Raw genomic sequence first — 27,633 nt, forward strand, 5'->3', positions numbered from 1 at the left:
TTTTTGATCCTCAGAAATGAGATCTGCCGTCATCAGACATGATGGATTTTCAGACATCTCTCCCATAGTTTGTAGACTCTATAACTAAAGTATATAAACCAATTAATACGGCGCTATACTAACAAACAAGCGATACAATAAGAATAAACACATAAAACTGACATTAGTGTAGGGTGAGGTGGACGGCTATGAGAGTATCATGCATTGGAGTGACAGGAAACATATGGTGAATATTGTCCTTAGTGAATCACACAGACTTCATGCAGGTGTGAGCTGCAATGTGCCAATCCTCTAAGGCTGGGGTGCCCCCTCACCTTCCTGCTCAGGCCCCCAGGGACCAAAGAGCCTTGGGTAGTAACTGTAATATTCCTCCAGATAACAGGTGGATCCCTCTGGCAGTAATGATGTAACTCACTCCTCCTGGTTAGCCTCAGCACTAGATGGTAAGCCTCAGCAATCGTTGGTATCCGTGGTGTCTCTCCGGTAATGGCTCTCCAATACGGTCACCAGTGAGGCAAGAGAGACTTATATAGTGTAAAACCTTTTATTTATTTTTAAAAGAAACTAAGAGCCTACTTACACAGATCTTCAGACAAGCAAGCCTTTACACCACTCCAAGGGTGTACTGTATTCGGAAAACGGAGCACCAAGATGGCGCCCACGCCGGATATGACGTCAGGCCGTCGATCGTAAGAAGCTCCTCCCACTGGCGTATCTACGCGTTACGTCACTCAAACACGTGACTTCGTCAGGATATACGCCTACTACTGGTGGAGCTTAATTTATTTGGTCGATTAGCCAATCAGCATTTCTACTAGGCGGTGCCAGCCGCCATTAAGGTGAAGTACAATACCGAAGACGATCTTCTGTATGCATTTGCGGCAATACGTACATTCAATACCGGAGTTGGTGGCCATAACAATATTGATTAAAATAATTAGGACGCATAATGATGCATAATGTATAAAAGGTGATAAAATGTGAATATAGATAAAAATAAAAGTAAAAATAGGTTGTCTTAGTGGGTAAGGTGCAAGCTCCAATCACAGGGCTAAGCACCCTAAGGTGGCACTCTACACATATCGACCGCCATACCGTACCACAAGGGAGAAAACATATATTGCCAATTGGATATGTGGGATCTATTATAAATCCAAAGACCCCCGCATTGTATGGTAATACATACTAGGTTAAAGTAAAAATAAATGAGTATAACCGAAAAATGCCACAAAGGCCCATTTATACAGTACACCATAGAGATGGTTACTATACATAGCATGTAAATATTGGACAAGCGATGGAAGGCCTAATACAGAGTGTGAAAAGTAACTAATGGGGGGTGATAGAAACCTGATTAGAAATTGCTGATGAAGCAATTCAGGTCGAATTCAACATTGAGGCCCCTAGGGGCTTGTGACCTCATAGGAAAATCCATTTGGATTCCATTTGGCTAATAGATCTAACTTTGTTACTCCCCCTCCAGTGCCTTTTATATTTCTCTATTCCCCAGAATTTGAGTTTAGAGGGGTCGTTATGATGATGGGTAGCGAAATGTCTGGGAACACTATGTTTGGTATGGCCCTTTTTAATATTTTGTATATGTTCCCTAATCCTCTTCCACATGGGCCTCTTAGTTCTTCCTATGTATTGTAACCCACACTCACACTGCAGGCAATACACTACCCCCTCAGTATGACATGTTATAAACTCCTTGATAGTATATGTCATTCCTGTAGTAGTTGCTTGAAATTGTTTCGTTCTCCTATTGACCCCCTTTGTAGCCTTACACGCATAGCATGTATTGCACGGGTAGAAGCCCTTTAGATCGAAAAGTGTAGTGCTGCGATTGGTCTGAGGGGGGTCGATCACATTTTTGACTATACTAGTTCTAATGCTAGGAGCCTTCCTATATATGAATAGTGGTTTGGCGGGTAGGACCTTTTCTAAATGAGGATCCGATTGGAGGATGGGCCAGTACTTCTTAAATAGTTTCTCAATTTTCTTGTAATGCATATTGTAATCTAAAATAATAGATACATGGTCATCTAGATGTGCCTCCCTATTCTTATCTATCAGTAATTGGGTTCTGTCCATTTTCCCCACTTCTTCGATTTTTTTGGAAATAAAATGTTTACTATAGCCTTTTTGTTCGAATCTATCCCCTAGCTTTTGGACCTGGTTGTTATAATCCTCTATATTGGTGCAATTTCTCCTTAAACGGATAAACTGACCCTTGGGAATATTCAAGAGCCACTTAGGATAGTGGCAACTGTCCAGCGCAATGTAGCCATTACGGTCAACATTTTTAAAATAAGTGGTGGTGATCAGTCTGTTTCTTTTAATTGAAATATTCAAATCCAAGAAATGAATGGACTCTTCACTAGTTTCCCATGAAAGTGAAATATTTTTATCATTAGAGTTAAGTGTTTGTAGAAATGACTGTAGGGAGATCTCATCACCCCTCCAGAATATTATCACGTCATCTATGTAACGTTTGTATAGCACCAACTCCTTAGGTGTTTGGAGATAGATGGAATATTGTTCCCAGTGGGCCATAAACAGGTTGGCCACACTCGGGGCGAAGCAGGCGCCCATGGCAACTCCACTTATTTGTTTAAAGTATTGGTGTCCATGCCAAAAATAATTGTGGGTGAGGCAAAAATCTAGACAGTCAATAATATACTTCTGCTGTTTCACTTGCAGATTGCTATATTTACTCAAGCCCCAATTTGTAGATGAAATTGCATTTTCATGGTCAATTATAGTATATAGGGAGGAGACATCAGCAGTGGCTATTCTTAAATTGTCCGTATTCTGGATGGTATCAAGTAATTGGATCAGATGTTTAGTGTCCCTAAGGTAAGCTCGTGTCTCTTTAACTAGAGGTTGTAAAAAGATGTCTACATATTGTCCCAGTCTGGATAGAATGGAGTCAATGCCGTTCACTATAGGCCTCCCTGGGGGGTTATAGAGATCCTTATGGATTTTAGGGACTAGGTAGATGACCGGTATCCTACATGTGTCAGGTATCAAAGATCTTATAACATGTCATACTGAGGGGGTAGTGTATTGCCTGCAGTGTGAGTGTGGGTTACAATACATAGGAAGAAGTAAGAGGCCCATGTGGAAGAGGATTAGGGAACATATACAAAATATTAAAAAGGGCCATACCAAACATAGTGTTCCCAGGCATTTCGCTACCCATCATCATAACGACCCCTCTAAACTCAAATTCTGGGGAATAGAGAAATATAAAAGGCACTGGAGGGGGAGTAACAAAGTTAGATCTATTAGCCAAATGGAATCCAAATGGATTTTCCTATGAGGTCACAAGCCCCTAGGGGCCTCAATGTTGAATTCGACCTGAATTGCTTCATCAGCAATTTCTAATCAGGTTTCTATCACCCCCCATTAGTTACTTTTCACACTCTGTATTAGGCCTTCCATCGCTTGTCCAATATTTACATGCTATGTATAGTAACCATCTCTATGGTGTACTGTATAAATGGGCCTTTGTGGCATTTTTCGGTTTTTAATATATTTTTTATATATACTCATTTATTTTTACTTTAACCTAGTATGTATTACCATACAATGCGGGGGTCTTTGGATTTATAATAGATCCCACATATCCAATTGGCAATATATGTTTTCTCCCTTGTGGTACTGTATGGCGGTCGATATGTGTAGAGTGCCACCTTAGGGTGCTTAGCCCTGTGATTGGAGCTTGCACCTTACCCACTAAGACAACCTATTTTTACTTTTATTTTTATCTATATTCACATTTTATCACCTTTTATACATTATGCATCATTATGCGTCCTAATTAATTTAATCAATATTGTTATGGCCACCAACTCCGGTATTGAATGTACGTATTGCCGCAAATGCATACAGAAGATCGTCTTCGGTATTGTACTTCACCTTAATGGCGGCTGGCACCGCCTAGTAGAAATGCTGATTGGCTAATCGACCAAATAAATTAAGCTCCACCAGTAGTAGGCGTATATCCTGACGAAGTCACGTGTTTGAGTGACGTAACGCGTAGATACGCCAGTGGGAGGAGCTTCTTACGATCGACGGCCTGACGTCATATCCGGCGTGGGCGCCATCTTGGTGCTCCGTTTTCCGAATACAGTACACCCTTGGAGTGGTGTAAAGGCTTGCTTGTCTGAAGATCTGTGTAAGTAGGCTCTTAGTTTCTTTTAAAAATAAATAAAAGGTTTTACACTATATAAGTCTCTCTTGCCTCACTGGTGACCGTATTGGAGAGCCATTACCGGAGAGACACCACGGATACCAACGATTGCTGAGGCTTACCATCTAGTGCTGAGGCTAACCAGGAGGAGTGAGTTACATCATTACTGCCAGAGGGATCCACCTGTTATCTGGAGGAATATTACAGTTACTACCCAAGGCTCTTTGGTCCCTGGGGGCCTGAGCAGGAAGGTGAGGGGGCACCCCAGCCTTAGAGGATTGGCACATTGCAGCTCACACCTGCATGAAGTCTGTGTGATTCACTAAGGACAATATTCACCATATGTTTCCTGTCACTCCAATGCATGATACTCTCATAGCCGTCCACCTCACCCTACACTAATGTCAGTTTTATGTGTTTATTCTTATTGTATCGCTTGTTTGTTAGTATAGCGCCGTATTAATTGGTTTATATACTTTAGTTATAGAGTCTACAAACTATGGGAGAGATGTCTGAAAATCCATCATGTCTGATGACGGCAGATCTCATTTCTGAGGATCAAAAACACCAGAACGGTACAAATTGTCAGAACTTTATCTGTGAGGAAATAATCCGTATACAATTCATGGAAACAGGCGGGATCTGGAATGAAGGAGATTCCCTACTAATTCTCACAAAGTAACCGACATCCCAGTTCTGTATTTGTGATAATTGGAAGACAAAATAAAACGCAATAATGTGCAAAAATATATATTTATTAATAATATAAATCAGTACAAAATGGGGATGAAATATAATAGGTGATGATAAATAATAAACAATACAAGATAACAGTACAATGATCTAATCCACAATAATGGGGAGAAATACAAGCCAGCAATTACTTCCAAATATTAATGAATTACATCCAACTGTCTGGAAATGTCGTGTAAGAAATCAGTAACTCAGCAACATGTGACAACAGATATACAAATCCCCCCCGTGATCTCTCTACACCCAGATATTCAACGCTCAACGTGTACCTTGTCATGACTTGATCTGGAATCCCATACACAGGCCAATCCAATCCGCTTACAATCTGAGATGAAGATGTAATGTTACATGAAGTAGTCTACCTTGTCATATATATACTGTATACATCCGGATAAACCATTTTGAGTCTAGACCTACTAGCCAGGCACAAACCTTACTCTCCACCAGTTGCCCCACCCAACCTTGCCCAGGTCCACCTCCAACCCCAGCCCATCCCCCAACCCTGTCCCTAGCCCTGCCCCCAACCACACCCCCTTAAAGCTTATGAAATTACATTTTTCTTTAGAATAAAGAGTCCAAAATATAAAAAAACTGCAATTATAACTTTATTATGTCACTTTAAACATCACAGCAATAGCTGAATAGCAATCGGGTGCAATCAAAATATCAAGTTTTACAGCTTTAAACCTGGAGTGAACATTTTGTATTTCTTTTGTTTATCTCCGGCATCTTTAGTAACTGCAGTAAAGTCTCATTTAAAGGATGTAAGTTTAGTTTACAGAAGTATAGCATAAGAAAAAGTGCTTATTTTGATGCCAAAAAACATGGAATAATAATTACTGTAAACATGTTGTATTTGTTATCTCCAGCAGAGACCTTAGAGAAGTGCGGCATTAAGAAAAAAGAAAAAAGTGCCTCTTTTGATGGCCAAAAAACATAAATAACAATAGTAAACATTTTGCATTTTTTATCTCCAGCATCTTATTAAAAGAGAGCTTAGAGAAGTAGTGCATTAAGAATAAACAAAGAAGTGCTTATTTAGATGCCAAAAAACATGGCATAACAATAGTAACCATTGTAACATAGAGCAGCCATGGTTTGTGTTGTACAGCAGGACCAAGACTTGTGTAATACCCTTTTTCTGATACAAAATACCACTTCAGTGGCTGTGTGCGGATTGAATTCTATTCAATTAAGAAAATAAAACACCAAAAAATAATTATTTGGATGCCAAAAAGCAGTAGGAAGCCAGTTTCACATCAAGATTTGCTATGGTTTTCATTGTACAGCAGGACCAAGACTTGTGTAACGTCCCCTTTCTGATACAAAATACCACTTCAATGGCTGTGTGTGGATTGTAATCTTTTAGTGGTGGTCCATTAACAGCAATCATCAGAAGATCATCCAAAGTCTCCCGTGTCAGTGATGAACGATAGACCGTCTTTATTCTGATTTGGTAGCTATAGCCACGTTCACATGAGGCGATTGTTGGGGAAGTACGGCACAGAAATTGATCAGAGGGAGTATGTTGCTGAATCTTTCTGCTGATTCAATCTTTTCAGAGTCTCATTAAAAGAGTCCATTTGGAATGGAGAGTTTGAGGTCAGCCCACTCTGCTTCTAACAGCTCAATTTTGTCTTCAAACTGAATATCAAAAACATGTTTTGCAATTCTGTGCAACTCAGTCCATCCAAAGTTGGGGATGTGAGCTTTGTCTGGCCAAGACACGCTGTTCAATATATGGACAGATTGTACAATATCTGAGGAGAACGAGGAAAGCCTCAAAATGAAATCTCTTTCTGCTTTGGCCAATACAGATTGGCGTATAGACTGAAATTCTGTCACCACCTTGAAGGTTGGTCAGCTGCAGCCCATGTCGTTTTCCATCTTCTGTAAACTGACTAAGAAATTCAAGTTCATTTTTTCCTTTCCCATCAGAAAGATCCTGAAGAGTTTTAGCTGCTTGTTCTAGTTTGTTTTTTACCTGACAGATCATAAGTTCCTTGTTCTGAAGACTCTCTGACAAAGGTTTCAGCTTGCTAGAAAAATCGAATAGGAAATGCAAAAGTTTCACAAACTTCATCTGTTTCAGGTCTTTCAGGATGCCTTTAACTTTAGCAGATCACATGATCCCTCAGATGATATCTGCTCAGAATGGCTCCCTACTGTCTTCCAGTGTTGCAGAAAAGCACACAAGGCCTCGACTTTGCTGCATAACCAGCGCACTGTGTGTACATCTTTCATTTTCAAGATTTCCTCAAAGTGTCTGCGAGATCTTTACTGGTTGGCAACCCTTCTTGATCCACGTTACAAGGGTGAAGGTGCAGAGCTCATCCAGTCTTCCCAGAGGGAGCAGAGGATGAAACATCCTGAGGACGCCTTGAAATTGTGCAACACCTTTCCAGATACTGGGAGGTCACCATTTCCTGGACAACGTGTTTCTGAGGCTTCATTCTGTCAAAGGAAGAGCGGTGGAGAAGGCGGCCAGCTGACCGATTAAACAGTTCTTTAGTCCTCAGCACCCAGGACTGTTAGGTTTAAGCACCCATCGGCAGGGTCTGCATCATATGGTGCAGGATTATCTAGGGGCAAGAGCAGACTTGGAGACCTTTCCAACTGATCATCCACTGGGTTACTGGGTCTTGAGGATGGATCACTGGCCAGAACTTGCTCAATATGCCATCGAGCTACTGGCCTGTCCTGCATCCAGCGTGCTTTCTGAACGGACATTCAGTGCTGCTGGAGGTTTTGTGATGGATAAGAGTGCGTCTGTCCACAGACTCCGCTGACCAGCTGACATTTATCAACATGAATCAACCCTGGATAATTTTTCTATAATTTTTAACAGTTCTCAACTGCAGGGCCCATGACTGCACCCAGCATTAGTAACTGTGAGGGGACACAGTGTTCAGGCACCATCAACACTGAAGGCCACATTTTTCTATACCTGTATGAGAGGTGCATTACATATAATTAGAATTTTTAGAGCCGGGTCCAATCCTGCACTTGTCAAGAATAACTCTGAAGGGTTACGGTGTCAGTCCTGCTGCAGCAGGTTCTATACATTGTACAGATGTGCAACTTTGCAGGTAGTTTAAGGGACCCCCAGGCATGATATTTAAATGAATATTTATTTTTTTTACTTTAAGCCAGTGCTTCTCAAATAGTGGGGCGCGCCCCCCAGGAAGGGCGTGAGGCTCCGTCAAGAGGGGTGCGTACAGGGGTGGGCAGAGGGCTGCTGTCTCTTACCTGGCTCCCACGATGATCCATCCAGGAAGCGCTGCTCCTTCCGTCACTCTGGCCACTCCCTCACTCCTGCCGCTTGGCTCCGCCTCCTCACCGGTGATTGGCCGCCAGAACTGTAGCTCAGGAAAGGTACACAGGTGGCCAATCACGGGCGAGGAGGCGGAGCTGAGCGGACCCGCGAAAATCGAGTGAGGGAAAAGCCGGTAAGTGTGCAGTGCAGAGGTGCTGCTGCAACCACATATGCTGGCTGCAGCAGCACCATACTGCAACAGGGGTCAGCAAGTGTCATTGGTGTCAGTGGGAGGAATAGTGCTGCATCATTGGTGTCACTGATACTAATGATGGGGCATTATTCCTCCCACTGACACCAACGATGGGGCACTATTCCTCCCACTGACACCAATGATGGGGCACTATTCCTCCCACTGATACTAATGATGGGGCATTATTCCTCCCACTGACACCAATGATGGGGCACTATTCCTCCCACTGACACCAATGATGGGGCACTATTCCACTGACACCAATGATGGGGCACTATTCCTCCCACTGACACCAATGATGGGGCACTATTCCTCCCACTGACACCAATGATGGGGCACTATTCCTCCCACTGATACTAATGATGGGGCACTATTCCTCCCACTGACACCAATGATGGGGCACTATTCCTCCCACTGACACCAATGATGGGGCATTATTCCTCCCACTGACACCAATGATGGGGCACTATTCCTCCCACTGATACTAATGATGGGGCACTATTCCTCCCACTGACACCAATGATGGGGCACTATTCCTCCCACTGACACTAATGATGGGGCACTATTCCTCCCACTGACACCAATGATGGGGCACTATTCCTCCCACTGACACCAATGATGGGGCACTATTCCTACTTATAACAATTTTATAGACAAATGATACTATTTACAGTCGCGCGGGGGGGCGCAAATTGTTTTCTTCTTCCTAGGGGGGGCATGACAGAAAATAATTGAGAAGCACTGCTTTAAGCAATGAAAAATAACTGCCCCTTTAAAAACTGTACTATTAGAATTTTTTTTCCACTGATTCATGTCCATCAGGGCAGTTCCCGAGTCCCCATACCACTTTTATTGCTAACACCTAGCATATAATCCTTCTAAATGGGCACTTTTGAATTTTCAAGTTCGAGTCCCATAGGTTCGATGTTGGCGGCAAACGTTTGGTCTGTTCGAATGTTCTACCATGAACTGAACCGGAGAGTGTTCAGCCCATCACTAGTGATAAACTAGAAGTGCAGAGAGAGAGCACACAGAGCAGATCACACAAAACCCAACATACGGGGTATATTGGGGAATGTGAGGGCACAGTATGGATAACAAGACAAAGCACACCAAAATAGTCCACCAGGTAGCAATGTAATACCACATAGATAGTCCATGTAGGATGGCCAAGCAAAATGGAGAACCAGTACACCAGGCCACCAGACGGTATGGCAAGGGGAATATACCCAGCCCACAGGGTGAATACAGCGTAGCAGTGGTTAAGTCCAGCACACTAGGCAGGGATCTACGCGGACCAGGGTAGGATATAGCAAGGGTCAAATCCAGCTGATACAGCAGGGATCCGGGCAGACAAGTGGTTGAGTCCAGCACAGGGCAGGGATCTGGGCAGACAAGTGGTTGAGTCCAGCACAGGGCAGAGATCTGGGCAGACAAGTGGTTGAGTCCAGCACAGGGCAGGGATCCGGGCAGACAAGTGGTTGAGTCCAGAACAAGGCAGGGATCTGGGCAGACATGTGGTTGAGTCCAGCACAGGGCAGGGATCCGAGCAGACAGGTGGTTGAGTCCAGCACAGGGCAGGGATCTGGGCAGACAAGTGGTTGAGTCCAGCACAGGGCAGGGATCCGGGCAGACAAGTGGTTGAGTCCAGCACAGGGCAGGGATCCGGGCAGACAAGTGGTTGAGTCCAGCACAGGGCTGGGATCCGGGCAGACAAGTGGTTGAGTCCAGAACAAGGCAGGGATCTGGGCAGACGTGGTTGAGTCCAGCACAGGGCAGGGATCCGGGCAGACAAGTGGTTGAGTCCAGAACAAGGCAGGGATCTGGGCAGACGTGGTTGAGTCCAGCACAGGGCAGGGATCTGAGCAGACAGGTGGTTGAGTCCAGCACAGGGCAGGGATCTGAGCAGACAGGTGGCTTAGTCCAGCACAGGGCAGCGATCTGGACAGACAAGTGGTTGAGTCCAGCACAGGGCAGGGATCTGAGCAGACAGGTGGTTTAGTCCAGCACAAGGCAGGGATCTGGGCAGACAAGTGGTTGAGTCCAGCACAGGACAGGGATCTGGGCAGACAAGGGACTAAGTCAGCACAGTATAGGGAACTGGACAGACAAGTGGGGTGTTTCAAGCACAGGGCAGAGACCAGGGCAGCATGGTATGGCACATCAAGGGTACAGACTGGCAAACTGCAGCAATCAGATCCAGGAGCCACTTAGTCCAGAGTCCAGGCACTATGAGGGATGAGCAGCAATAGACACAACATAGGTTCAGGGACTCACCAGTCAACAGAAGTCCAGGCAGCATGGCAGGGAACAGGAGGTCTGGTGGGCAGAGGTTCTTCATATGCTATCTGGTGACATTCTCCCTTACAAACATATCAAAAACTCAAAATGAACTGCTAAAAAGCACTGCAAAACAAACAAAAAGCAAACTGCCAAGGTGTGAACGGAGCCTTACAGATGTTTCTTGGGCTGCAGTTCCTCTGAGCTCCACAAGGTGGTGATCTCACTTCTGTCCAGACAAAAAGCCTCTATGGAAGACAGACAGGAAGTGATGTCAGGTACAGACAGGAAGTGATGTCAGGTACAGACAGGAAGTGATGTCAGACAAAAAGTTCGAAGTGGTTTTGAAGTCGAAAAGAGACGTTACCAGAAGTGGCAGCAGAGGAGGTAATCAGATGTTATTTCCTATTTACACCCAGTAACCCCCATCATGCCCATCCTCTTCCTCCTTAGTCACGTCCGTCCTCTTCCTCCATAATCACGTCCGTCCTCTTCCTCCATAGTCACGTCCGTCCTCTTCCTCCATAGTCACGTCCGTCCTCTTCCTCCATAATCACGTCCGTCCTCTTCCTCCATAGTCACGTCCGTCCTCTTCCTCCATAGTCACGTCCGTCCTCTTCCTCCATAGTCACGTCCGTCCTCATCATCCATAGTCACGTCAGTCCTCTTCCTCCATAGTCACGTCCGTCCTCTTCCTCCTTAGTCACGTCCGTCCTCTTCCTCCATAGTCACGTCCGTCCTCTTCCTCCATAGTCACGTCCGTCCTCTTCCTCCATAGTCATGTCTGTCCTCTTCCTCCATAGTTACGTCCGTCCTCTTCCTCCATAGTCACGTCCGTCCTCTTCCTCCATAGTCACGTCCGTCCTCTTCCTCCATAGTCACGTCCGTCCTCTTCCTCCATAGTCACGTCCGTCCTCTTCCTCCATAGTCATGTCCGTCCTCTTCCTCCATAGTCACTGTGACGTCTTTTATCTCCAGCAGATGATGATACACACATATATAGTGTGGGAACCCAGATGAACCCCTTCAGGGGCAGAACATTCCCCCACTTCCGGGGCCGGAACATTCTCCTCATTGTGGAGATAAATTCTAGTAATATGGTCCTCTAAACAAACAGCACTGACAATAAATAGACAAGACAAGGACCATCCTGACCATACATGGCCTACAAAGGGCAATGATGACACTACACAGGCAGCCAATGGGCAATCATTACACTATGCAGCCAACACAATGATGGAGTGCCGGGGTCAGGAGTATGGAGCATAGAGCCCCTTACATTGCTGCTCAGGAGGAAGGAAACATTCCCCAGCCGGCCATGAAGAATATGTTCCATCATTGGTGTCAGAGGGAGGGAAATACTGAGGGGTCTGAGGGAAGTAGAGGAGCTGAGGGGTCTCTGAGGAGGTAGTGGGACTAAAGAACTGGATCCTCTGAGGGTTTCCTGCCTTTGAAGGACAATGACCACCTTCACTTACTTTTCTGACCTCCTTAAAGAACTCCTGCCAGCATGTGTAGGAAGTCTTCACCTCACCATCTCACTGGTCAAGAATTATATTGCAAGACACAAAATAGAACAAAGAAGGACACTTGGTCCTTGGGGAGGTCTGAGAGGTTAGTGGGGCTGAAGGACTGTGGGGGCCTCTGAGGGGGTATTCAGGCTGCAAGGCTCTGAGGTAAGAGGGGGCTTTAGGGCTCATAGGAACTCTTGGTCTCTGATGGTCCTCCCACCCCATCTTCCCTTACTTTTCTGACCTCCTTAAAGAACTCCTGTCAGCACGTGTAGGGAGTCTTCACCTCTCCATCTCACTGGTCAAGACACAGAATCGAACAAAGAAGGACACTTGGTCCTTGGGGAGGTCTGTATGCATAGTATTGCTTAATGGGCGGACAGTCCAATACCTTCCCATACCACAGAATCTGGCAGTTCCCGGTGTTGGAAGTCAGAGCCAGAAAAATCCACTGCCACTCTGTACAATGTCCTGGAAATGTCAGAATACTTGACAACTAAGAGATTAAACCCTTCCCCCCTGCTGTCCTCCTCCTACCTACACATAGAAGAGATGAGAACAGACTCCTCCCACACAGCTCTCTACTCCACCAGCACCATCCTCCTGCTACCCAATCCAATCCCTTCTCTTACTGCAGAGAGTGACAGTGACATCACTCCTGTCAGTCAGCAGGCTGCTGGAGATTGGAGCCTTGCAGCCGGAGTTCTGCCAATTATCCTGATTATCCAGCAATTCCGGCCAGCAAGTTCCCCTTCCTGGACCTCATGATGAGCCGACATTGACCTCACAGCACTGCCTCAGAGCAAACAAGTCATAGGAAGGATCGTATTTATCATTCCTTGTCTGCAGATCTAATACTCATCAAACCAGTTCAGGGACCAAACAAACCCAACAGAGAAAAGGGGATTTCTGATGCAGCAGGTCAAGAGGGTCCCGGGACCTTTAAAATTTTATAAACCCTAAACAGTCCAGACTAAATGTCTTCCCATGGGGGGAGTAATTCTTCAATGTCCAGCAACCCTCCTATTCCCCCCTCACATCCACATCCTATTATTGTGTGACCAATACCATCCAAATCATTCTTACTTTCATTTCCCAAAGTTATCCGTCTACAAGGAGACCTGTATAGATCACATGATGGCACCAATGAGGATGGAGGAGGACCGGAGTCACATGACTGAGAAGATACTAAACCTCACCCTGGAGATCATCTACCTGCTGACCGGAGAGGTGAGGAGGATTCTGGGAGGTCACATGACATCACTCTTATCTCTATTAATAAAACACAGACCTGACCGGAGAGGTGAGGAGGATTCTGGGAGGTCACATGACATCACTCTTATCTCTATTAATAAAACACAGACCTGACCGGAGAGGTGAGGAGGATTCTGGGAGATCACATGACATCACTCTTATCTCTATTAATAAAACACAGACCTGACCGGAGAGGTGAGGAGGATTCTGGGAGGTCACATGACATCACTCTTCTTTCTATTAATAAAACACAGACCTGACCGGAGAGGTGAGGAGGATTCTGGGAGTCTAACATGATATTCCTATTGGTTCCTCAATACAGAGATTTCCTCTTCTGATGTCAGGTGATCATATGACCATCACAGTGCCTCCATGTGACTCCCTAAACCCTGAGAGACACAACATGGAGAAGATTCTAGAAGTCACCAGAGAGATCACTGAGCTGCTGACAGGAGAGGTGAGCGGTGCCGGGAATTCTGGGACATTCTCCAGTAACAGACAAGGGATGTGTCTGGATGGTGACTGTATCATTGTGTGTGTCAGGTTCCTATAAGGTGTCAGGGTGTCACTGTCTATTTCTCCATGGAGGAGTGGGAGTATTTAGAAGGACACAAGGATCTCTACAAGGACGTCATGATGGACAATCAGCCGCCCCTCACATCACCGGGTAAGAGGAGACTTTATTGTAAAGGAGAGAGCAGTACGGAGGATCCACCTAGATCCCCCATCATCTGATAAACACATAGAAACAATGGATTCAGTCAGTGTGTGTGTTTCCTACAGATGGATCCAGTCATGGGAACCCACCAGAGAGATGTCCCCGTCCTCTGTATTCCCGGGATTCCACACAGGAAGGTCACACCATCCCTCACCATCATCAGGTAGATGAGGAACAATCACTGATAGTATCATTAGGATCTGTACATTATCTGCATTGTTACCATTGATGGCATTTTATTATATATTCAGAGTGGAAACCTGAGAGATCCTAAAGCTGAGGTTAAAGAAGAGATAAAAGAGGAGGAGGATGAGGATGGGGGGATGGAGGAGTCAGAGCTTCTACAGGGACACAAAGATCTGTACAAGGACACCATGGTGGAGTCATCCAGCTACAGGAACCCACCAGAGAGATGTCCCCGTCCTCTGTATTCCCGGGATTCCACACAGGAAGGTCACACCATCCCTCACCATCATCAGGTAGATGATGACAATTATTGGTAGTTGTGATTTATACACAGCATGTTTGTTACAATGAATGTTTTATTATATCTTTCAGAGTGGAATCCTCGGGGATGAGAATATTGATGTTAAAGAAGAGTATAAAGAGGAGGATGAGGAGTATGGAGTGATGGAGGAGTTTTCAGAAGGACACAAGGATATGATGGAGCCACCTAATACCAGGAACCCACCAGAGAGATGTCCCCGTCCTCTGTATTCCCGGGATTCCACACAGGAAGGTCACACCATCCCTCACTATTACAAGGTTGGTGGGATGGAGCATCTAGAACATGGACTCGTGGAGACAATGTGTGGGTGTTTTTTTATGTGACCTTATATCTTACAGATGATATATTCTCTCATTTCCTTGATTTAGAGTGGAGATCCAATCGATATAGAATTTGAGGTGAAAGCAGAAGAAGAAGAGGCGTATGTGAGGGATGATCAGCAGTCTATGGAGGAGGATGGAATAACGGGGACATTTATAGAGGAGGACACTCCTACAGAGATCAGCACAGGTGGGTCATGAACACTAAATCCATTCCTCCACCCATACTGCTCACTGATTGGTCCAGAGTAGGGCGGGGACTGGGTGATATCAGCCTGTAATCCCCTGGTCACTTTCCTGAGCTGTGTTCCCCGTCCTGTATTCCTGGATTTCTCTCGGATAATCTTCCTTCTCTGTGCTGCAGACACAATTTATGTCTCTAGACTGGATTTATGGAGGTTCTGGGGTTCAGCTGGCAGAAAAATGTTCATTTTTACTATAGACGTTACTAGACCTAGGCACCTGGGGTGTGTGATTTTGATCTTATTCCTCATGGTGGTGACATAGCAATTCTCCCAGTATTTGTCACCTGTGCCGGGTGGAGGGATATGTCTGTAGTGTCTCAGACCCAAGTCACTGAGTGCAGTCTCAGGAGATGGGAGGCAGCGGTGTGGGATCTCTGCAACTTGTCTACAGGAAACATTTAAGCTTCCACTGATTACTGAATACCAATATTATGAGTCCTGACCCCTGCACTATATACTCTATGTTGTACATTACATACTCCTGACCCCTGCACTATATACTCTATGTTGTACATTACATACACCTGACCCCTGCACTATATACTCTGTGTTATACATTACATACTCCTGACCCCTGCACTATATACGCTATGTTGTACATTACATACTCCTGACCCCTGCACTATATACTCTATGTTGTACATTCCATAGTCCTGACCCATGCACTATATACTCTATGTTGTACATTACATACTCCTGACCCCTGCACTATATACTCTGTTGTACATTACATCCTCCTGACCCCTGCACTATATACTCTATGGTGTACATTACATACTCCTGACCCCTGCACTATATACTCTATGTTGTACATTACATACTCCTGACCCCTGCACTATATACTGTATGTTGTACATTCCATAGTCCTGACTTCTGCTCTCCCCCTCCCCCCACTGCTATATATACACATAATATGGATTCTCTTTGGTTACACCTATTTCCTACCAGCTGGACATTTTATATCGGATGATGTGATTGGAGCACAGACTTTTACATGGTGATAATAATGTGATAACATCCTCCAACTTTGGACCCTTAAACAGAAAGTGATAATGAGGGAGGAGTCAATACCCCAATGATGGTGGTCTTCAGGATCAGTCCAGTCTTCATCTTGGTTGTTCTCCCCCCATCCTCACTCTCTGACCTCTGGTGGGGCTCAGCCCCGCTGTTCTTCATGACTAAATCATGGACTAAATAAGGAAGTGCAGTACTTCTTGTGTTGGGAAGATGGCGATGAGTGATAGAGGGGGTGGGGACCCTCGTCCTATAATCCCCTCATCACTGTCCCTCCTATAAAAGACAGTTCTGGTTGTTTCCTCACTCTCTGACTAAGGTCCATGAATAAAGAAATGACCTGGTAGGAGATCAGAGGAGCCATTTCCTAGTTCCCTTGAGGGTGGAATTGTAAGCTCCTCAGAGACCAAGCTGCCTGATGTGGGCGGAGTCCTGGTTTGGGGGAACCAATCAGCTCCTGTCTAGTAATCCTCTTTGTCTTTGTATTTTAGTCCATGGCCGGGAGATGAGGAAAACCTCCGAGGATTGTCTCACTTTGTCTCCAGACTGGAAAGTAGAAGATGAGGACATCACACAGTATAGTCCAGGAGAAAACCCGGCTCCCTCCAATGTCCATCCGGCACCACCCAGTGTAGATGGACCATCGGATTCCTCGTATCCTGAGGAACCTCAGACTGTGCGGGACTGGGCCGGCCTTCCAACAGGGAAGAGCTTCTCCTGTACTGAGTGTGGGAAATGTTTCCGTTATAAATCCTATCTTAATAGGCATCAAAGATCTCACACGGGAGAAAAGCCGTATTCCTGTCCTGAGTGCGGGAAAGGTTTTTCAGCTAAGTCCACTCTGTACAAACATCTGAGATCTCACACAGGGGAGAAGCCACATTCCTGTCCTGAGTGTGGGAAATGTTTTTCACAAAAATACAGTCTTTATAAACATCAGAGATCTCACACAGGGGAAAAGCCATATTCCTGTTCTCAGTGCTGGAAACGTTTTTCACAGAAGTCCGATCTTTCCAGACATCAGAGATCTCACACTGGTGAAAAGCCGTATTCCTGTACTGTGTGCGGGAAATGTTTTACACTGAAGTCTAATCTTTACATACATCAGAGAACTCATACGGGGGAGAAACCGTATGCCTGTCCTGAGTGTGGGAAATGTTTTTCAGACAGGTCCAGTCTTTGTAAACATAAAAGATCTCACACGGGGGGAGAAGCCACTTTCCTGTCCTGAGTGCGGGAAATGTTTTTCAGTGAAGTCCAGTCTGCACAAACATCAGAGATCTCACACAGGGGAGAAGCCATATTCCTGTCCTGAGTGAAGGAAATGTTTCTCACTGAAGTCCTGTCTTCCTGTACATCAGGGATCCCACACAACCCTGGAGGTATATTAGTGCCTTGAGTGTGGGAAATGTCTTCTAGATGAATGTTGCTGGACATCCCAGCTCTCATGTGGGGAAGAAGCACACCCTGATATACACCTCAGATATACTCCATGGCTGATCTTCATCATGGAAGGAACAGTCCATAAGGAGATGAGAGGCCCCCAAAGACATGGATGAAGTGTGGGACCGGGTCGGCCATTGATGGCAGGAGAAGAAGTTTTCAATGTATTTTCCATCAATGGAAGACATTCCAGCAGCTCAGATGTGATCCCAATAACATTGGTTCCCCATTCACACAGGAGGAATGGACATGAACTCTCACTGAGGGAATTGCTATACAAACATTCTATGAATAGACCCCCAAATGTCAGGAGACGTTTCTATAAAGACGGGAAGTATGGAGCAGAGAAATGAATAGACCTCCCAGCAATGTTATTACCAGGCTGCAGCTAGGGGGAGCTCTAATGTCACCCCAGCAGAGTGATCCCATCTAGCCCACATTAACCCTCTCACTGCCAGAGCTGTTTCTGCATGATTTTGCACACATGGGAAAATGCAGATTTTGGTCCTGAAGATGAGATAAACCCCCAAACATCTATTCTGTGACATCAGAGGCCCTGGAGAATAAAATGGTGGTAGTTCCCGTTTTGTATTTCACATGATTAAGCTCAATGATTTATCAAGATTAAATGTCAGTAAATAAATACACTAAATGTCATATTAGAGAACACAAATGTAAGATTTTACTTTTTTTGTGGGGTAAAATACGAGGTTGTGCCGAGTAAATAGACACCCAACATGTCCATCCTTGGAATGGTGTGTGCTGATGAAATGATGGAAAATGTTGGTGCCCTAAACCCCCCCGAGGTGATCATTAACCCTTGTGCTGCCATGGATGGGTGTTGTACTGACCTATAGAACTGCTTCCAGCTGGCCAGGTCAGTACGACGTATGTCCATGGCTTTCCCCTTCTGCTATAACCTCATGGTCTCCTGAGCTTCCCTCCACTCCACAGACCCTCTGCCTGTCCTCTAGGATGGCTCCCTGCACCTCTAACATCCCCCTACAGCACCGATCCCCCCACGCAGCACCCATTGCTCGCCCACAGCACAGATCTACCTTTAGCTTCCCTGCTGCTGGCCTCTTCTCTCCCCTCCCACCAGCTTCAGCTGCTGCAGGGGAGCCATGGGGAATCAAAATGTCTAAATATTTCCCTCTGCCGCTCAGACTCCCCCCTTGTCCTTAGACCTCTTACTGATCCTCTGAAGCACCTTCCCTGCAGTGCTGCTGGACGGCTTCCCCTCTACCCCCGCCCATGGCTGTAGCTGCTGCTGGAGTGGGAGATCAGTGTCATGTTCAGGATGGAGAGTGGAGGGTTGGCATGTTATGTTTACCAGCCCCTTCCTGAATGAACACAATGAGTGATCAGTACCGATCACTCCTGTGTTCATTCATCACTGAAGCATAGTAAAGAGTGTTTTCTTTGCTATAGTTTCATGAATGAATAGAAGCTTCTGTACAGTAGACTCCTATTTATTCATCTACAGTGCAGCTGAGGTTGCATTGAGGACTCTGAGGGTTTCTTTAGTCCTCTGATATCTAACCACCCCCCTCCCCCACAAAAAAATAAATACAATAAAATTATAAAAACAATTAAAATAATAAAACAGTGAGGCGTCATCCTTACAGAGCACATTACAGCATAGGCCCATGTCAGGCCTTGTTCACCCGCATGGGTATACAGCAGTGCTCTGTGTATCCCTGCACAAGCAGTCCCATTGATGCCAATTGGCACGCAGCGGCTGCACACACACAGCTGCTGATCTCAATCTGACATCCATATGGATGCATGTCCCAGAAGTCACACTGTCTGCATTCAGGGCTGTGCACCCTCATGGATGTCAGGATGGGAGCAGCAGCTGTGTCCTCCATGCAGTCTCTGAATCCCCAATGACACCAATGGGACCGCACAGCACGTGTCCATCACCGTGTGGGGAACCGAGGCCTGGCAGGGCGTACACTATAGGATTTCCTGTGTGAACGAGGCCTTAGTAGGACTATAGCAGGAATGTTGTACGTTGTGTTGTGTTTATGTCTCTAATAATGATTTTAGTGTATTTTTAATAAAAATAGAGATTGGATAAACATTTGCCCAACTATTGCGGGTCTAATATATCTGTAACACTTTTTATTATTCCACTGGTTCTATGCTTCCAGAAAATGTCTGGTTTGGGGGTCATTTACAAATTCTGGAAATATTAAGTGAAAAATTATAACCTTCAGATTTTTAGACTAAATTGCACATTTACAGTTTTGCAAATATTTGATTTTCACCATTTCCCAAAAAGGCGCAATCTAAAATGTACAAATATTTCTTATTGATTACCGCAGTCCAGTTTTATATTTAGTGGGAAGTTAGCGGGAATTTTGTGAGTTTTGTTGTTTGTCTCGGCTAACAATGACTTTTATGTATTTTTTTAGTGAAAATATATATATATTTTTATTAACATTTGCACAAATATCACGGGACCTGAAAAATCACTAGCACCTTCTTTTATTCTACTGGTCCTAAGCTTTCATAAAATGTACGGTTGGGGGGGTCACCTTCTTTTTATTCTACCTGCCCTATGCTTTCAGAAAATGTACGATTGGGGGGGTCACCTTCTTTTTATTCTACCTGCCCTATGCTTTCAGAAAATGTACGATTGGGGGGGTCACCTTCTTTTTATTCTACCTGCCCTATGCTTTCAGAAAATGTATGATTTAGGGGGGGGTCACCTTTTTATTCTCCCGCTTCTATGCTTTCAGAAAATGTATGATTTAGGGGGGTCACGTTTTTATTCTCCCGCTTCTATGCTTTCAGAAAATGTACGATTTAGGGGGGGTCACCTTTTTAATCTCCCGCTTCTATGCTTTCAGAAAATGTACAGTTTGGGGGGGTCACGTTTTTATTCTCCCGCTTCTATGCTTTCAGAAACTGTACGATTTAGGGGGGGGTCACGTTTTTATTCTCCCGCTTCTATGCTTTCAGAAAATGTACAATTTAGGGGGGGTCACCTTTTTATTCTCCCGCTTCTATGCTTTCAGAAAATGTACGATTTAGGGGGGGTCACCTTTTTATTCTCCCGCTTCTATGCTTTCAGAAAATTTACGATTTAGGGGGGGTCACGTTTTTATTCTCCCGCTTCTATGCTTTCAGAAAATGTACGATTTAGGGGGGGTCACCTTTTTATTCTCCCGCTTCTATGCTTTCAGAAAATGTACGATTTAGGGGGGGTCACGTTTTTATTCTCCCGCTTCTATGCTTTCAGAAAATGTACGATTTAGGGGGGGTCACCTTTTTATTCTCCAGCTTCTATGCTTTCAGAAAATGTACGATTTAGGGGGGGTCACGTTTTTATTCTCCCGCTTCTATGCTTTCAGAAAATGTACAGTTTGGGGGGAGGTCACTTTCTTTTTATTCTGCCAGTTCTATGCTTTCATAAAATGTAGTTTGTGGGGGGGGGGGGCAAATTCTCTTCATTCTACCAATCCTATGCTTTCAGAAAATGTGTGATTTGGGGGGGGTCTCCTTCTCTTCATTCTACCCATCCTGTGCTTTCATAAAATGTACGGTTTTATACAATTTGGAAACTGTAAGTGAAAAATTATAATTTTTAGACAAAATTGCTCTTTGACAGTTTTGTGTAGATTTGATTTTCTCAATTTTCAAGGCTGTTTGTAAAAAATAAAAAATGGAAACTTTAAAAAAATGGTCTGACCACCTGAGTTTAACCGCCTCCTGCCCACCGTACAGAGAAATGGGGGATGGGGGGGAGCTCTCTTGTTCTGGGAGGACATATGACATCCTCCCACTCTATCTGCGCATGCACACCCCCGGGGACACAGTGGATCACTGATCATGGTAAAGAGCCAATGATGTAGGCTCTACCATGTGATCAGCTGTGTCCAATCACACCTGATCACATGTAAACAGGAAATGCTGCTATCGGCAGTCCTCTCCTCTACACTTTTAATTAGGGCAATGATCATCAGTGCAGCTCCATCAGTGCTGCCTTTCAGTGCCCACCTTTGCCTCCAATCAGTGTACATCAATGCCAAATATCAGTGCCCATCAGAGCAGCCTTTCAGTGTCCACTAGTGATGCCTGTCAATGTCCATCAGTGCCTCCTCATCAGTGCAGTCTATCAGTACCGATCAGTGCTGCCTATCAGTGCCCATCAGTGCTGCCTTTCAGTGCCCATCACTGATACCTGTCAATGCCCATCAATGCCTCCTCATATGTGCAATCTATCAGTACCCATCAGTGCTGCCTATCAGTGCCAGTTGGTGCTGCCTATCACTGCCAGTCAGTGTCACCTATCACTGCCAGTCAGTGTCACCTATCAGTGCCCATCAGTGCTACCTTTCAGTGCCCATCAATGATGCCTGTCAGTACCCATCAGTGTCACCTATCAGTACCATCTATCAGTGCAGCCTCATAAGCACACATCAGTGAAGGAGAGAAATTACTTTTTTACATTTTATAACAGAAACTTTTTTCAAAATTGTAATTTTTTAGTTTGTTTAGCAAAAAATAAAAGCCCCACGGTGGTGATTAAATACCACCAAAAGAAAAGAAAAGAAAGCTCTATCTGTCTCAAAAATGATGAAAAGTTGGTGTCATTCAAAGTGTGAGAGCGCTGAAAGCTGAAAACTGGCCTGGGCAGGAAGGGGGTGACAGTGCACGGTAGGCAAGGGGTTAAAAGGGGATCTCAGGGCCCAGCAGAGAAAGGGTTAATGCACAGGTTGGATCTGATCTGCGCAGCCAGCGGTTCTGGTACTAGAATGAATGGGGGAGGGGGGTGACATCCCTGACATGTTCCATAACAAATCAGAAAGCAGGAAGACTGGACTCCATGGCATTGACTCATCACAGATGGAGGTTGTATAGAGCCATGACCCATTTCAGGAAGACATCACCTAGACCCCAGTGAGTTAGGGTGGGGGGTAGATAGGACCATGATGGTGTCTCATCTGCTTTGTACATATCCAAAGAAAGCAGCATCTGTTCTGATCTCTGATGGACTCGATGGTTCAGGAGGATTGTGTGTCAGACATTGTCGGCTGCTTGTCTATAGGGAACAAAGCCCACTTAGACTTTATAAATGAGGAGATTTGGGGATAAATTCAGCCATTTAGATAGAAATTGGATGAGGATTTAGACATCGACATTTAGGAAAGAGATGGGATGGAGATGAGTCCAGGACGGGGTGTCCTTATCAGGTTTGATCATCTTTACTCCCCCCAGGATGAAGGGATTGGGGTTCATGGGCAGTTTTTTGGGGATCAGTTTGGGGCCAACAGGGAGGTCTGTTCTGTTTCCTCCAACTCTGCGTTGATGTTATCTCTTTTATAGATTTTATATTTTAGATGAAAACAGAGCCTCAGTCATTCCATAACAAACCTTCTAGTAGCAACAGATCCATGAGGCCAACAATTTCCTGAGAAGAATATGCAGCAACATTGCCACTGGAAGGTGGAAGGAATGAACAGAATCCACACGTTCCTACTAGACTCAAGCTGAGATGATACAAAGAGATCTTCACGTGTGACATTGATAAAGAAGAGCAGTCAGAAAAATGGGATTATAAAGAGCTGACCTCAGACATTCAAATCATACATAGGAATAGATATTGCTGAAAAAAATGAAAGGAAGACTTTTTAATCAGAGTCTACCACCAAGCCAATGAACCTCCTGGGATATTGATCTGCTCAGGTAAGTAGCAGAGGGGGTTGTTCATCAGTTTCAGCTGCTTTGGTGTTAATAAAATTAACAACAGGTACACTAGATGGGCAAAAATGAGACGACCCCCAAAACAGACATGGTTTTACAGGTGGAGGCTGTCACAATCATGCACACAGAGATGGGCGCGGTCATCCATTCTGCTCCAAATAACTATATTTTGGTATTTCTCTTAAGCTCCCAAATCAGTCTCTCTCCTCCGATGTCCCCCTCCCTCAGGAACACGTTCAGCGTACCTTGTTAAGGGGCTGTCTATACAATCCTCTTGCCAAATAAGGCTTGGCTTGTCCATCGTGGGAAGAGATTTTGTGTAGGAAAAAGATGCAGTTAGTTCTTGTGAGGAGTCAGACAAGTGAGGACCGTTCAATATAACATCTATCCGACAGAAAGCAAAGGAGAATCTCACGGCAACAATGAAACCCAATGAGAGACCAGAAACCCCTTTTTAGCTCATCAGACTTTAAACTGCTTAACCCCAGAAATATATTTGGCAAGTACTTACTTACCTAAACTTCTTTCTGTTATCTGTTTGCTAGGCTGTATTGCTCTGTATATTTATATATATATATGTTACATCTTCTTCCTGTAAATATTACTACTGCGCCGTTTTGACCTTTTAGTAATAAATCTTACTTTCTGAAAGTGTTGAATTGTTTCTATAGCTCTTAATTGCAATTTACGAGTCCCTGCTGTGGGCAGCACAGTGGCTTAGTGGTTAGCACGTCTGCCTTGCAGTAAATGGGTCATGGGTTCGATTCCTGATCATGGTGCCTCCTGCATGGAGCTTGCATGTTCTCCCTGTGCTTGCGTGGGTTTCCTCCGGTTTCCTCCCACACTCCAAAGGCATGCTGGTAGGTTAATTGGATCCTGTCTAAATTGACCGTAATATGTGTATGTATGAATGTAAGTTAGGGACCTTAGATTGTACACCCCTTGAGGGTTAGAACTGATGTGAATGTTCAATATAGGTATATATGTTGAAAGCGTTGTGTAAATTGACAGCACTATATAAGTACCTGAAATAAGTAAATGAGTGTTTAACCCTCTGTATAACCGGTCTGTAGAGATAGTGGTATACTGTCAATTAACCAATCATCCTAGTGTATTGCTGAGTTTCCTCTTTCTCTGTATAAAAAGGAGGTGGTGGCAGTGTGAAGGGTTCATTGCATAATTAACCTGACCCAGTAACAAGCGCATTCAGGCTGCCGGTACGTCGATCTGCGATCCATTAGCTGGAAAATTGTTGTGCTGGGTGTGGCATTGTTACGCACGTGACAGCACGGTTTTAGATTGGCTAGTCCTTTGGTCACAAGTTTGGTGAGAGGGGCTGGGGTCTAATGGCGCAATCGTCACAGAGGCCACTGACATTTTTTCCCTAATCATCTTTTCTGACTGTTTTTCACTAGTTTGGCATTTGGCTAGGGTCGGTGTCACCACTGGTAGCATGAGGTCTCTTTGGACCGTACAGAGGTTGCACAGGCACTCCAACTCCTCCAGGATGGCACATCAATACGTGCCATTGCCAGAAGGTTTGCTGTGTCTCTCAGCACAGTCTCAAGAGCATGGAGGAGATTCCAGGAGACAGGCAGTTACTCTAGGAGAGCTGGACAGGGACGTAGAAGGTCCTTAACCCATCAGCAGGACTGGTATCTGCTCCTTTGTGCAAGGAGGAACAACACTGCCAGAGCCCTACAAAATGACCTCCAGCAGGCCACTAATGGGAATGTCTCTGACCAAACAATCAGAAACAGACTTCATGAGGGTGGACTGAAGGCCCGACATCCTCTTGTGGGTCCTATGCTCCCTGCTCAGCACCATAGAGCTGGATTGGCATTTGCCATTGAACACTAGAATTGGCAGGTCCACCACTGGCGCCCTGTGCTTTTCACAGATGAGAGCAGGTTCCCCCTGAGCACATGTGACAGACATGCAATGGTCTGGAGACGCCGTGGAGAATGTTATGCTGCCCATAACATTGTTCAGCATAACTATTTTGGTGGTGGGTCAGTGATGGTCTGGGGAGGCATCTCCATGGAGGAACATACAGACCTCTACAGGCTAGACCAGCAATGGGCAAACTACGGCCTGCGGGCCGTATACGGCCCGGCGGACCTTTTAATCCAGCCCGCGGGCCGTATACGGCCCGGCGGACCTTTTATTCCAGCCCGCGGAGCGTGATACTGTCAGGATGGCTGTCAGGATGTGTGTAGGCGGGGCAGCGTGACGAATGTGAGGGGAGCTAGGCTCCTCTCACAGTCCGCCCTGAAGACCGGAACGGCGCGGGAACACGGCGAGAGGAACGCGCGGAGCAAAGGTAAGTAAATTGACACAGGGGGGACTTGGCTTACTACTTGGGGGGGAATAGTACTATGGGGGATGAATTACTATATGGGGGATGAATTAATATGGGGAATGAATTACTATAGGGGGGATGAATTACTATATGGGGGATGAATTACTATGGGGGATGAATTACTATATGGGGGATTAATTACTATATGGGGGATGAATTACTATATGGGGGATGAATTACTATGGGGGATGAATTACTATATGGGGGATGAATTACTATATGGGGGATTAATTACTATATGGGGGATGAATTACTATATGGGGGATGAATTACTATGGGGGATGAATTACTATATGGGGGATGAATTACTATATGGGGGATGAATTACTATGGGGGATGAATTACTATGGGGGATGAATTACTATATGGGGGATGAATTACTATATGGGGGATGAATTACTATGGGGGATGAATTACTATGGCGGATGAATTACTATATGGGGGATTAATTACTATATGGGGGATGAATTACTATATGGGGGATGAATTACTATGGGGGATGAATTACTATATGGGGGATTAATTACTATGGGGGATGAATTACTATATGGGGGATGAATTACTATGGGGGATGAATTACTATATGGGGGATGAATTACTATGGGGGATGAATTACTATATGGGGGATGAATTACTATGGGGGATGAATTACTATATGGGGGATGAATTACTATGGGGGATGAATTACTATGGGGGATGAATTACTTTATGGGGGATGAATTACTATGGGGGATGAATTACTATAGGGGGGATGAATTACTATATGGGGGATGAATTACTATGGGGGATGAATTACTATGGGGGATGAATTACTATATGGGGGATTAATTACTATGGGGGAATATTACTATACTTACTATGGATGACACATACACATCATTCATCTACTCTTGGTCCGGCCCCCGGGTCCAATATATGAACCCATTGCGGCCCTCAAGTCAAAAAGTTTGCCCACCCCTGGGCTAGACAAAGGCCCCCTGACTGCTATTAGGCCATTGTCAGACCCTATGCTGGTGCAGTGGGTCCTGGGTTCCTCCTGGTGCAGTGGGTCCTGGGTTCCTCCTGGTGCAGTGGGTCCTGGGTTCCTCCTGGTGCAGTGGGTCCTGAGTTCCTCCTGGTGCATGACAATGCCCGGCCTCATGTGGTGAGAGTATGCAGGCAGTTCCTGGAGGATGAAGGAATTGATACCATTGAATGGCCACCAAACCTAAATCCAATAGAACACCTCTGGGATGTCATGTTTTGGTCCGTCCAACTCTGCCAGGTTGCACCTCAGACTGTCCAGGAGCTCAGTGATGCCCTGGTCCAGATCTGAGAGGAAATCCCCCAGGACACCATCCGTGGTCTCATTAGGAGCCTCCCCCGACATTGTCAGTCAGGCATGCATACAAGCACGTGGGGGCCATACAAACTACTGAGTATCATTTTGAGTTGCAATTAAATTTCAGCACAATGGACTCGCCTGTTGCATCACTTTTTCACTTTGATTTTCATGGTGTCTGAATTCAGTCCTCTGTAGATCGATCACTTTCATTTCCTTCAAATGATGGGGTGTCCTTACATTGCCCTGTCCATATCAGTATACATATTCAGCAAGAGACTTTTCCCCATTGAGATCTGATGGGTTTTCAAAGTGTTCCTCTCATTTTTTGAGCAGTATATATATATAAAACGTTTTTCATCATCTCAGTGGCACGCCCCATTTTAGGGCTGGACATGTTGGGTATCTATTGACTTGGCACAACCTCATCTTTTATATTTTACTAACAAATTGGTAAAATAATGTATTTGTATTCTCAAAAA

General features: G+C 45.0%; 1 protein-coding gene across 1 annotated transcript in view; it reads left to right on the forward strand.

The window, feature by feature from the left end:
• LOC149443066 (uncharacterized) overlaps positions 1–23,133 on the forward strand; it is a 36,926-nt gene extending 13,793 nt beyond the window's left edge. Inside the window, exons 3-9 of the mRNA XM_089655950.1 lie at positions 14,049–14,172; positions 14,289–14,386; positions 14,475–14,702; positions 14,782–14,988; positions 15,100–15,241; positions 16,802–17,233; positions 23,105–23,133. Of these exons, the coding sequence (XP_089512076.1) occupies positions 14,049–14,172; positions 14,289–14,386; positions 14,475–14,702; positions 14,782–14,988; positions 15,100–15,241; positions 16,802–17,233; positions 23,105–23,133 (1,260 nt within the window). The remainder of the gene's footprint in view (positions 1–14,048; positions 14,173–14,288; positions 14,387–14,474; positions 14,703–14,781; positions 14,989–15,099; positions 15,242–16,801; positions 17,234–23,104) is intronic.
• The last annotated feature ends 4,500 nt before the right edge of the window (positions 23,134–27,633 follow it).

This window comes from Staurois parvus, unplaced genomic scaffold (assembly GCF_062004578.1).
Source record: "Staurois parvus isolate SC_StPar_1 unplaced genomic scaffold, SC_StPar_1.0 ptg000878l, whole genome shotgun sequence".
Classification (NCBI taxonomy): Eukaryota; Metazoa; Chordata; class Amphibia; order Anura; family Ranidae; genus Staurois; species Staurois parvus.